Genomic DNA, 12,288 nt, shown 5'->3' on the forward strand with positions numbered 1-12,288 from the left:
GATTCATGGCCTCCGAGTTTGCGCGCGGGCGGTTTTTGCTCCGGCCATGCCATTCGGCGCGTTCCCCAGCAAAAAAGAAAAAAGAAAATGTAATGCGGCGTGCGTTCCCGGCCACCCCTGGATAGTAGTGTTAGCTGAGGGCTTCGGAGCACGCGAAGGAAGCCCGTAGAAAGCAGACCGCGCAAGATCTCAACGTGCGCATTGCCTCTCTTTCGCGTGTTGAAGATTTTCACAGGAATATATCTCAGGTAATTTTTAGCTCTGCCTCGAACATTTTGACGTCTCAACCATTTAGTTCCCGAGTGTCCGTATTTTTTCCGCTACTTTTCTATATGGTTATTCATTCATGTTGTACTATCTGTGCTTCATCATTTATTTTTATAATGAAATTCTGTGTAGGCTCACACACCATTCTTCGTCTCTGAACGTTTAGCTTATTGTACAGCTGGCAGAGTTTATTTGTTGTTGTTGCCTTGTCTTACTTTTTTTTCTGTTTCTCTTTCCTTATTTGATTTTCTTTCTTTGCTTTACAAATTTTTCCTGGGGAGCGCGCCGAGTGGGACGGCCGGAGCGAAATCTGCCAGCGCGCGCAATCTCAGAGGCCATGAATTCATCCCGTAACTTGGGTGTCCGCCCACAATGCCTCTGAGCGGCGCTAGCTAACACTCCCAGGCCTACATCTAGTAAACATAGATACCCAAGTTAGTGGAAGGATTGATAGCCGTCGCCGTAGCACAATTGGTAGTACAAAACCCACGCATACTGTGAACGTTGTGGGCTCGACTCCCACCGGCGGCGTTATATTTTCATCCGCTTTCATTTGCCGTTTCTTCATTATTTTCTACATTTAAATTTCAACCACAGCTAATTACACCGATGCTTTACTTGGCTTCATTTTCTGTGGGCTTCATGTGGTCATGATTGGAAAAATCGAGCCACTCGGTTTTCCTTTGTTCTACAGTTTGTCTATTTATTAGTGTATCAGCGTTTATCTATTTATTATTGTTATTATCGTGTCCATTAATTACTGTTGTATTAAAATAGGCTGGAAAATGTGTCAGTGAGATTTACCTTTGTCGTTGGCAGATGTGATTATCAATCACATATGAGGAACTTTTATAGACAGTGTTGCCAAACTTTGTCGAAGCGTGTCGCCGATCGCCGCATCAGTTCCTGGAACAATACGTGTCCCACATATCTGCAAGTATTAGTACGACTGCAGAAACGAGCACTTAGAATTATGACGCATTTGAAATACACTGACCTGAAGACTTGTATTTTAGTCTTCCCACATTTTAACTATCTAATCTGTGTGCACACTGCATGTAAAATTACTGCAATGACTGCAAGTTCTCGTGTCCCCGTCCCCTTTGCGCATTACAGTTAGAATTAGTAGTTCGTGCAATTCACCATGGATAGGAGTTTAATTACCCCATATCGAATAGTGTCTTCATGACACTGAAAAGGAACACAAGGGCTGCAAGAGCTCAATGTTTAACTTACCTATGCACCGCAATGCTTCAAATGAAAGGTTGCGTGAAGTTTCTGACGCTCTTATATGGAATGAAATTCCAAATGATGTCAAGTTCAGGAAAGATATTGAGCTATCTTTTTAGCTTGATCAGACCTCTAAAAAACTAGCAAATCATTTAATGAACAAAAATTTTGGGTTTTCACTTATTTAGTGTACATCTTTATTATTTCAGTTCTGCTGCGAAGCCTGACTTTGTGTTTTCCTTTTTGCTTATTGCTTTCCACATTCACATCAAATATTTGGCTGCCCAAATACTTTATGTTCATGTGATGTCTGTTCCCGCCCTTTGGTTGTTTTGTATGCCTATTTTGCCATAGATCTCTTACTAGGCTTGTGGATATGGGTAGACACCTGTATGTTCTGATTTTGTGCAAAAATAAAGAATACTAAACTCTAAAGAAAAAGTTAGACAAAAATGTTCCTAAAGTTGTCGCTAAGATTGTCAAGTGAATCTTCAAGACATAAGGGTTTTGGAACAATATGCAATAGGGTAACGTGACCTCAATCACTCACCTAATAGTTTCACGTTTTTCTGCTGTGTGCAGGTGAAGAAAAAAACAGTGAATCTTATGGCGGGGTATAGATGACTCAAACCTAGCTAATATATTTTGATAATGGATGATGACAGCTTAAATTCTGCGTTTGCCTTGAGATTGTAAAGTTTCTACACATTATAAGCATTCTATACGTTCTTACGCTTTTTCCTATGCTTTCTTCAAATTCTGATGTCACTTCCATATGCCCTATCAGTTGCCTCGAACAGTTCTAGTCTATATTTGTGTTGTGCGCTCTCTCCCTCCACTTGTTTCTTGTTTGCACTTTTCGTAGTTGCGCCCTTGTTTGAGCTACTCTCTCTCAAAAGTGTAGCATGCGTTGCCAGGCGGTCCACAAATCTAAAGTTATTAGGAGCAAAAACAGGCCTCTTTTTAGCCTTACACTGACATTCTACGCCTTTTGATATTGATCTATTGCTTACGCGTGAGTATTTAATTTGTTCTGTGAATCGTAAATACGCTCAGCTCCTTGGATTATAGCGCAGTGGACTTTGCGCCTTTTCTTTTTCTGATGGGATGAAGTTTATCTTTTTTTGGTTAACTATACAAGTATCTACTTCGCGATTTCGGCGCGATCTGTGCGAGACCTAAAAACGAAATATCGACAAAGTTCTCCAAGAACTCACGCGCTGAATAAGCGCTGAACTCATCAGTGCATCTCACTCTATGCTTGTAGGTGTGCACCACGCATTTCTTCCCATTCGTTGTTTTTGTTGATAGAATGCCTTGTCGGTGGAACGCAGCTGCGCAACCGCGCTGTACGTTTTTAGGTGACACGGCCTACGCACCGCTTGAATCGCCAACCTGGATGTTCCCACTGAGGCATGTGGTGGCCGTCTGCTAAACGGTATAGTACGAGAGCTTCATATTATTTATCAGTGCATTATGTCTCTAGCGTTGGTTCTGCGTTCGTAGCTTGTCTGCCCTGGCCTGAAATGGTGTGATGCGAAGAGTGGTGGTTGTATTCGAAATAGGCTGCCACAGAAGGCAAGAAAAAAAAAGAAATACTTCCTATCCCGTCTCATTCTTCGAGTCCCAATAAGCTGCGCATAGATCGAACCCAATACCGCACGTGGGCCAGGTAGCTCGAAAGCACAGCACAGCTGCGTTTCCCAATATGGGCAACGCGCCTAGACGATGTTGTGGGATCGTGCCCACCCTCGACTGTGCGTATTGACGCGAACATTGGCGGCACGCTTCCCTTGCTTTTCACGAGACGCGTTTCGTACACGAACGCTAACCACGCCTCCCCACAAACAACTATGGGCTTCTGGCTTCGCCAAAATGTACTAACTCTCACCGTAGGGAAGGAAATTCAAGGAAGTACGATATTTTTAAAGGAAGCGGGGAGACCTTGAAACTATTTAAGGATATGGCTGTCTTGTAGGACAGACCTTCGTCCTTCAATGCAGGAGGGACACCGCCTGGCCTGTTTCGTCCTATACAGGGGTCCGAAGCGGAAAACCTTTAGAAGTACACTTAAATGCCACACTGCCGCTGAGCTATGTTCACAATTATTGTATAGACAATGTAGTTTAAAAGCAGATAACACGAGTGCACTTTTCTGCCCACCTTCGAGCACCACGGTGACTACGTTCGACCAGGCGATGCTCCCCGATGGCAGCGCCTTGAGACCGCACCGGTATCTGCCCTGGCTGGACATGTTGTTGTGCGTGTACACATTGGGCTCGCTCACTTTCTCCGGCTGCAGGGATAGGTACGTGTGGTCGAGGAAGACGCCGTTCTTGGTCCACACGTGCGTGTACGCGTACTTGCCCGGCACCGCCTCCCTGATCACGGTGCCGTTGCGCAGCTTGGCCCGGCACGTGAGCCTAAGGTAGGGCAGGTTCCAGCTCAAAAGGACCGGTGGCTGGTTGGAGGTCAGCTCCACGCTCACCGACTCGCCTGCGGAGGGTGAAGTAGGGAGAGAGAGCGCCATCGAAGTAAAAAGTGAGAGCCGTCGGGCAGCCAAGTCTGATTTGTGGGTCCTACTGTCCACGTGGAACCCATTGAAAATGTTGCGAATTAATTAGCGATTGCTTTTGCGCAGCTCGGTCAGATGCAACTGAGCACGTACAGTTTGATTTCGACAGAAAAATAACTGATTTCTCAATTTATTCTCACTCAGTGTTGCAGCCTTGTATGACATTTCTTCTAAAATAGCCACGTTTAAAGCAACATTGGAGTCTACAGGGGGTGGAGGTATACTCCTCTGACGCGCCTAAAAAGAAAAAAATACACACTAGAAATAAACGGTTATTGTCTCGCGCACTTATGTTTGTGAATATCAGTAACCAGAAGTGTTTCCTATTGTGGCGCTAAAAAGAGGTTTGGTACAGTCTCGAACCGCGGAAACACATCCATTGCAAATGTGCGACAAACCGTGTACAATATACTTACGCTGAAGTTATAGTACGCCGGCCCTGGCGCAGTCTGCAACGTGACATGAAGGTGTGGCGACGAGCGACCGCGTAGACAGGTGGAGTCTCGGCTTTCCGAGTGAGAGAGAGAGCAAACCGACACGACCTATATCTGACCGTGGCATTTTCTTTTTAAATCCTCGAAAGCTAGCCCGTGCCGGCGCGTGCCAGCAGCACCTGCCACGTGTAGGACGCAAGCGTCTGCGTAATTCAGATGCTACGCCGGTTCTGCTGCTGCTACAGAGCCCCCCCCCCCCTTACAGAGGAGGAAAGTTCGACGAACGATGGAAAAGCTACGCAACGTGGCATGTCTTGGGGATCGCGTGCGGATGCGCGTCGAGGGATGCAGCAGGGTTCCGCCGCACACTGGTGGTGTCGACGGTGAGGGTGCTTCAGTGTAGGCGGGCTTGAGACGTTCCATGGCAGTTGGCTCTATTCAGCCGTTGATGTTCACGACAAAAGTCGTCTGACGGCGCTTGACAACAGGATATGGGCCGAGTAGTGTGGCTACAAAGGCTTCCGCACGGCACAGTTACGCACGAAAACGTGGGTAGCAGAAGTCAGGGCAGGAGAAACGTACGGAGACCTTGCTTCGTCCGAGCCTGTAAGCATGGCACGTATCTGGATGAAGAAAAGTTGCTGTTCGACAACGTAGTCGGCAGGTCAAGGCATCGGTGTTTTGGTGGTGGAGGCAAGGAAATCGCACAGAAGGCGTCTGTGAGGTCCGTAGAATAACTAAACAGAGGAGCACCTAGATCGCTCTTGAGTGCGGCCCTGATGCCAAGTAGGACGAGAAGAAAATGTAGAACTCTCTTCTCCGGCAATTCATGCGCCATAAGGGAGGACTTGAGATGCCGGTGGAAGCGTTCAACAAGTCCATTTGACTGTTGGTGGTAGGCAGTCATGCGAAAATGTGTCGTTCGGAGAAGTTTGAGTAGCCCGTTGAAACGTCGATCGCGATCGGTGACTATGGTGCATGGGCAGCCGAACCTTGCAATCCATGTCGATACGAATGCTGCTGTCACAGGGGGCACTGAGATGCCAGATACGGGTGTAGCTTCTGGCCACCGTGTATAGCGGCCGATGCCATGTCAGTATGCAGGAGTAACCTTTCGAAGGTGCGAGAGAGCCGACGATGTCCAGGTGCACGGTGTCAAAACGAGCACCCGGTGGAAGAAATGATTTGGCAGACGGGATGGGGTGACGATGAATCTTGGAGCGCTGACACTATAAAGAGCAACGAACCCAGTCGCGAACTTGCGTGTTTATCTGACGCCAAACGAAACGACAGGAAAGAAGCTTCTGTGTCTCCCGTATTCCAGGATGCGTCAAGTTGTGCATGATTTCCAACAGGAGTCTGTGAAGGGATGCCGGAACGTATAGGGGAGGTGTGCAGGAAGAGGTGTCGCAGACGGTGGACGAACCATCTGCGTTCGAAACGACGTCCCCCAATTTAAGGGAAGTTGACGAATTGCGGAGGCTACGAAGTTCGAGGTCGTCACGGTGTTGACTGGTAAGTAAGTCGACATCGATGACAATAAAAGGCTCTGGCGTCGACATGAAAACGGTATTGACGCGACTTATAACGTCAGTTGTAACGTTGTCGGTGCCCTTGATATGACAAATCGCTGTTGTAAACTCCGAGATGTAGGAAAGGTGTCGACTCTCGCGGCGCGAGTAAAAGGTAGCCGAATGGTTCATTGCGTGCACAAGGGGTTTGTAGTCTGTCAAGACAGTAGATACACGGCCTTTGAGGAAATGGCGAAAATGATTGATAACCAAGTAAACGGCGAGTAATTCATGGTCGAACACGCTGTAGCGAGACTGCGCAGGCTTCAGTTTCTTGGAGAAAAAGACGAGTGGTTGCCACGCAGTGTTGATGAATTGCTGTAGAATGGCCAATTGCTGTAGAGCGGTGCTAGAAGCGTTTGTCATCATGGCAGTAGGCCCATCTGGCCTTGGGTGTCAGAGCAGCGTGGCGTCGGCGAGGGCAGATTTGAATATTGTGAAAGCATCGGCGGCCTCTTCAGTCCAGCAAAGCACTTGCTTACGCTTGTTTCCCAGCAGAGTCTAGCGGAGCCACTAGTCGTATAGTATCGGGAACGAATCGGTGGTAGAAATTGGCAAACCCGAGAAATTGTCGAAGCTTTGTGAGTGTGGTCAGTCGTGGAAAGTCTTCGATGACGCAAATCTTGGATGGGAGTCGTTGAATGCCGTTAGCGTCAACGATATGCCCGAGGAACTCGAGTTCCGGTCGACCAAATTCGTACTTGGCGGCGTTGATGACAATTATTTTACTGGCAAGGCGTGAAAACAACCACAAATGTTGAAGCTATTCTTCTGCAGAAGAGCTTGCGACGAGAAGGTCGTCAGTGTATGCAAAAACAAAAGGCAGGTCTCGAGTGACGGAATTGATTAAACACTGAAAGGACTGGCCAACGTTCCGTAGGTCGAAGGGCATGCGGAGAAATTAAAAAGAAACACCGAACGGTATGGTGATGGCGGTCTTGGGAATGTCTTCTGCAGCGACCGGTAGTTGATGATAGGTGGGAACGAGATCGATGTTAGAAAAAAAAAGTCGCCGCGCCATGCAAAGCTACCGTGAATTAGTCCTGAAAGTTCGGGAGGAGGTAGAGATCCGAACTGCAGTGCAGCTTAGCGCCCGGTAATCGTCGCATGGGCGCCAGTCTCCAGTCTCCTTAGGCACCGTGTGAAGTGGTGATGCCCAATTACTGGAGGAAGGGCGGATGATGCCAAGTTGCAGTATGTGTTCGAACTCATCGCGAACGATCTTGTTTCTCTGGGGTGAAACGCCGGGGTCGGAAATAGACTGGTAGGCCTGAGGTGACGCTGTGATTGCACATGTCATGTTGGACCGGTTGCATCCAGTCCGGCAGGCGCGTCAAAGTGGGAAACTCGCGCAGGAGCTCGGCGAAGGGTTCATTCAACATGGCAGAAATAGGTGCGATCGGCGATGTGCTTGTTACGGAGTCGATGAGACGGCGTCGTTGAATGTCGCCAAGGAGTCCGCAGTTGTGCAAGAAGTCTGCTACAATGAGGGCACGACGGACATCTGCAACCAGGAAAATTCAGCGGAACGCTCCTCGAAGGTGAAGGTTTAGCATGACGGAGTGTGATGAAAAAAAAATGGAATCTTGGTGTCATTGCCCGCTCGCGAAAACGACACAGGCGTCACTTATCGGTTGGGCTGTTGGGCGGGAATAATGCTTATGTCATCTCCTGTGTCGAGTAAGGACTGTTGTCCTGCAAATATGTCCGTCACGTAGGAAAGACGACTTGTGTGTAGGCGGGACCAGTGGTCGCCGTTAGAAGTCCGCCGGCCTGTTAATTTTCCTGCTGACGGCTAAGTCATGTAAGTAGCCACCCCAACCATCGCAGTCACTACATTGCCTCCGGGTGACAATACAACCGCCCTGCGCACCCTTCCCTGCTCTTCAGCAGCGTAATCTCCGCTCGACTCCTTGTGTGAGCGCCTGGCACGCATCAGCTGGGCCGCGGAACATCATCATCATCATCATCATCAGCCTGGTTACGCCCACTGCAGGGCAAAGGCCTCTCCCATACTTCTCCAACAACCCCGGTCATGTACTAATTGTGGCCATGCCGTCCCTGCAAACTTCTTAATCTCATCCGCCCACCTAACTTTCTGCCGCCCCCTGCTACGCTTCCCTTCCCTTGGGATCCAGTCCGTAACCCTTAATGACCATCGGTTATCTTCCCTCCTCATTACATGTCCTGCCCATGCCCATTTCTTTTTCTTGATTTCAACTAAGATGTCATTAACTCGTGTTTGTTCCCTCACCCAATCTGCTCTTTTCTTATCCCTTAACGTTACACCTATCATTCTTCTTTCCATAGCTCGTTGTGTCGTCCTCAATTTGAGTAGAACCCTTTTCGTAAGCCTCCAGGTTTCTGCCCCGTAGGTGAGTACTGGTAAGACACAGCTATTATATACTTTTCTCTTGAGGGATAACGGCAACCTGCTGTTCATGATTTGGGACTGCCTTCCAAACGCACTCCAGCCCATTCTTATTCTTCTGATTATTTCCGTCTCATGATCCGGATCCGCCGTCACTACCTGCCCTAAGTAGATGTATTCCCTTACGACTTCCAGTGCCTCGCTGCCTATTGTAAATTGCTGTTCTCTCCCGAGACTGTTAAGCATTACTTTAGTTTTCTGCATATTAATTTTTAGACCCACTCTTCTGCTTTGCCTCTCCAGGTCAGTGAGCATGCATTGGAATTGGTCCCCTGAGTTACTAAGCAAGGCAATATCATCAGCGAATCGCAAGTTACTAAGGTATTCTCCGTTAACTTTTATCCCCAATTCTTCCCAATCCAGGTCTCTGAATACCTCCTGTAAACACGCTGTGAATAGCATTGGAGATATCGTATCTCCCTGCCTGACGCCTTTCTTTATGGGGATTTTGTTGCTTGTTTTATGGAGGACTACGGTGGCTGTGGAGCCGCTATAGATATCTTCCAGTATTTTTACATATGGCTCATCTACACCCTGATTCCGTAATGCTTCCATGACTGCTGAGGTTTCGACTGAATCAAACGGTTTCTCGTAATCAATGAAAGCTATATATAAGGGTTGGTTATATTCTGCACATTTCTCTATCACTTGATTGATAGTGTGAATATGGTCTATTGTTGAGTAGCCTTTACGGAATCCTGCCTGGTCCTTTGGTTGACAGAAGTCTAAGGTGTTCCTGATTCTATTTGCAATTACCTTAGTAAATACTTTGTAGGCAACGGACAGTAAGCTGATCGGTCTATAATTTTTCAAGTCTTTGGCGTCCCCTTTCTTATGGATTAGGATTATGTTAGCGTTCTTCCAAGATTCCGGTACGCTCGAGGTCATGAGCCATTGCGTATACAGGGTGGCCACTTTCTCTAGAACAATCTGTCCACCATCCTTCAACAAATCTGCTGTTACCTGATCCACGTCCACATCTTGTATGATGCCAGGGTTAGCGCAGAGTATGAAGTCTATTTCATTTCTAGTCTCGCCGTTCGGGTTCCTCCACGTCCACTTTCGGCTATCCCGCTTGCGGAAGAAGGTATTCATTATCCTCATATTATTCTGTTCCGCAAACTCTACTAATAACTCTCCCCTACTATTCCTAGTGCCTATGCCATATTCCCCCACTGCCTTGTCTCCAGCCTGCTTCTTGCCTACCTTGGCATTAAAATCGCCCATTAGTATAGTGTATTTAGTTTTCACTCTACCCACCGCCGATTCCACGTCTTCATAGAAGCTTTCGACTTCCTGGTCATCATGACTGGATGTAGGGGCGTAGACCTGTACAATCTTCATTTTGTACCTCTTATTAAGTTTCACAACAAGACCTGCCACCCTCTCGTTAATGCTATAGAATTCCTGTATGTTACCAGCTATATTCTTATTAACCAGGAATCCGACTCCTAGTTCTCTTTTATCCGCTAAGCCCCGGTAGCACAGGACGTGCCCGCTATTTAGCACTGTATATGCTTCTTTTGGCCTCCTAACTTCACTGAGCCCTATTATATCCCATTTACTGCCCTCTAATTCCTCCAATAGCACTGCTAGACTCGCCTCACTAGATAACGTTCTAGCGTTAAACGTTGCCAGGTTCATATTCCAATGGCGGCCTGTCCGGAGCCAGTGATTCTTAGCACCCTCTGCTGCGTCGCAGGTCTGACCGCCGCCGTGGTCAGTTGCTTCGCAGCTGCTGGGGACTGAGGGCCGGGGTTTCATTGTTGTGTTCATAGGAGGTTGTGGCGAAGTACTGCACCAGGGTGGCCAATCCTGCTCTGGTGAGGGAGTGCGTTACCGGTTCTGGTCACCGGGATCTGGCCACACTCCAGGCCTGTTTGTGCAATTTTATCAACACGCGGATTTTTTTTTTTAATCCGGTGGAAAATTGCCGGCACCGGGATTCGAACCACGGACCTCTTGCACGCGAGGCGGGTGTTCAACTCTACGCCACCGCTGAAGCTCCGCGGAACATCGCCGCACGTCATCTCTTTGCCAACGAAGGAGTAGTTCCAGGAAATCAAGACGCACACTCACCCGCCATGAAACATCACCTACAACGCCCGGCGTTTGCTACTACCACCGTCGTTATGGAAACGACACTCGTCACCGTCGGCCAGCGTCCCAGCGCTTGGCAGTGCCAAGCTGTGCCAAGCGCTGGATGTGCAGCATAAGCACGTCCCTTTATACGTGCAGAATAAGCAGAGTCAAAGGGGGGAGTGACAAGAAACACGGCACGCTATTCAGGAAATGTTCCACAGAAGGGGTGTGCGACATACTGTTGTCTTGCGGCAAGGTCTGCGTTGGCCAAACAGGTCGCTGCGTCAATAACCGTACCAGGGAGCATGCGCAATATTTAAGAAACTGGGATCTTGCGCAGTTAACCGCGCATGTAAATACCTGCGGGTGCTAGGTAGAATTTACTGTTGGTATACTCGGCAAAAGTTATGGTGCGGCAGCGAGAGAAGCCCTGAAAACCTATCACATAAAAAAAATGAAAGGGAGGTGTGTCATCGACACGTCTCTTTCGATTTATGATGCGGAACTCGCTTTCTTGGTTACTACGCAAGGAAAGCTTTTTCTGTTGTAACCCCTCTCAGGAATGTAATGCATGTCTATTATGAATGTACCGCATGCTCAGCTACTATGTTATGAAGACGTCTCCTAAAAAAAATATGATCTGGTAGTGGCGCTCCGCTTGTCTTTCTGCTATTTTTTGGTCACTGTGACATTGCACGTTTATGTGTTTGCGTCATTCATGTTGTCATTGAGATGTACCAACTCGCCCAGCAACAAGTTCCACAACGAATGACTTTAAATTTCACTCGACACTTCTGAAATCATACTCACGCGAGCATTTATCAAGTGCATTTTACTTACAGAACATTAGTGGATATCGAACGAGAGATGGGCATCCCTCATTTAATTAGTTCTGGGGTTCTACGTGCCAAAACCACGATCTGATTGTGAGTGATGTTCTAGCGGAAGACTCCGGGTTATTATTTCACCGCCTGACGGTTCTTCAATGTCCATCTAAATCTAAGAACACAAGCGTTCTTGAATTCTCGACGACAGGGTCTCCGGAGCAACTGTAATCCTTCCTATAACCACATCGCACTCCCACAGCATGTGTTTCAGTGCTGCTGGTCCTTCCTGGCACAATTTGCACATGTCGTCCTGATGCTTACCTGGGAAGATAGGTTCCAGATGGGATGGAATAGGGAACGTGTTCGTCTGGAGCTGTCTACAGGCGACGGCCTGCCTCCTGTTCAATTTGGGACTCGGCGGTGGGTATATCCTTCTGGCGTCTAGATATGCAATGGTTATGTCATTGTATCTGGTGTCCCGTTCTGCGCGAGGAGTGTTCGCTATCGTGAGAGAGGCGTCGCCCTGTTCGGCGCGGCAGATCATGTCTCGCGCCGTCCGGTGCACCGTCTCGTTTAGGTTCGGGAGCGCGTCGGCTTCCGTGGTGACATGCACGGGGAAGCATATGATCCTCGAGCTCGCGGTTTTGGATCTGCCCGCTTTGGCCAGAACGAAGAGGTCTTCCTTGGGACCTTTGGCGTAATTCTTTACTGCCGTTTCCGAGTCGTTAAGTACGACTTCGCATTCCTTCGCATGAACAAACCGCTCAATATCGGAGCGCAAGGTGTGCTTAACCTTCGACTCCGCGCTTATTGCGCCGTTCCCGGACGATTACGGTCGAAAAAACGGGTGCGCAGCGTTGAAATTCGGTAT

The 12,288-nt window shown here is 48.2% G+C and overlaps 1 protein-coding gene across 1 annotated transcript in view; it reads right to left on the minus strand.

Moving 5' to 3' along the window:
* Nucleotides 1–12,288, minus strand: part of LOC142566758 (uncharacterized) — a 170,737-nt gene that overhangs the window by 121,534 nt on the left and 36,915 nt on the right. The window contains exon 6 of the mRNA XM_075677648.1: nt 3,661–3,993. Within this exon, the coding sequence (XP_075533763.1) occupies nt 3,661–3,993 (333 nt within the window). The remainder of the gene's footprint in view (nt 1–3,660; nt 3,994–12,288) is intronic.

The sequence above is a fragment of the Dermacentor variabilis genome, unplaced genomic scaffold (assembly GCF_050947875.1).
Source record: "Dermacentor variabilis isolate Ectoservices unplaced genomic scaffold, ASM5094787v1 scaffold_13, whole genome shotgun sequence".
Lineage (NCBI taxonomy): Eukaryota > Metazoa > Arthropoda > Arachnida > Ixodida > Ixodidae > Dermacentor > Dermacentor variabilis.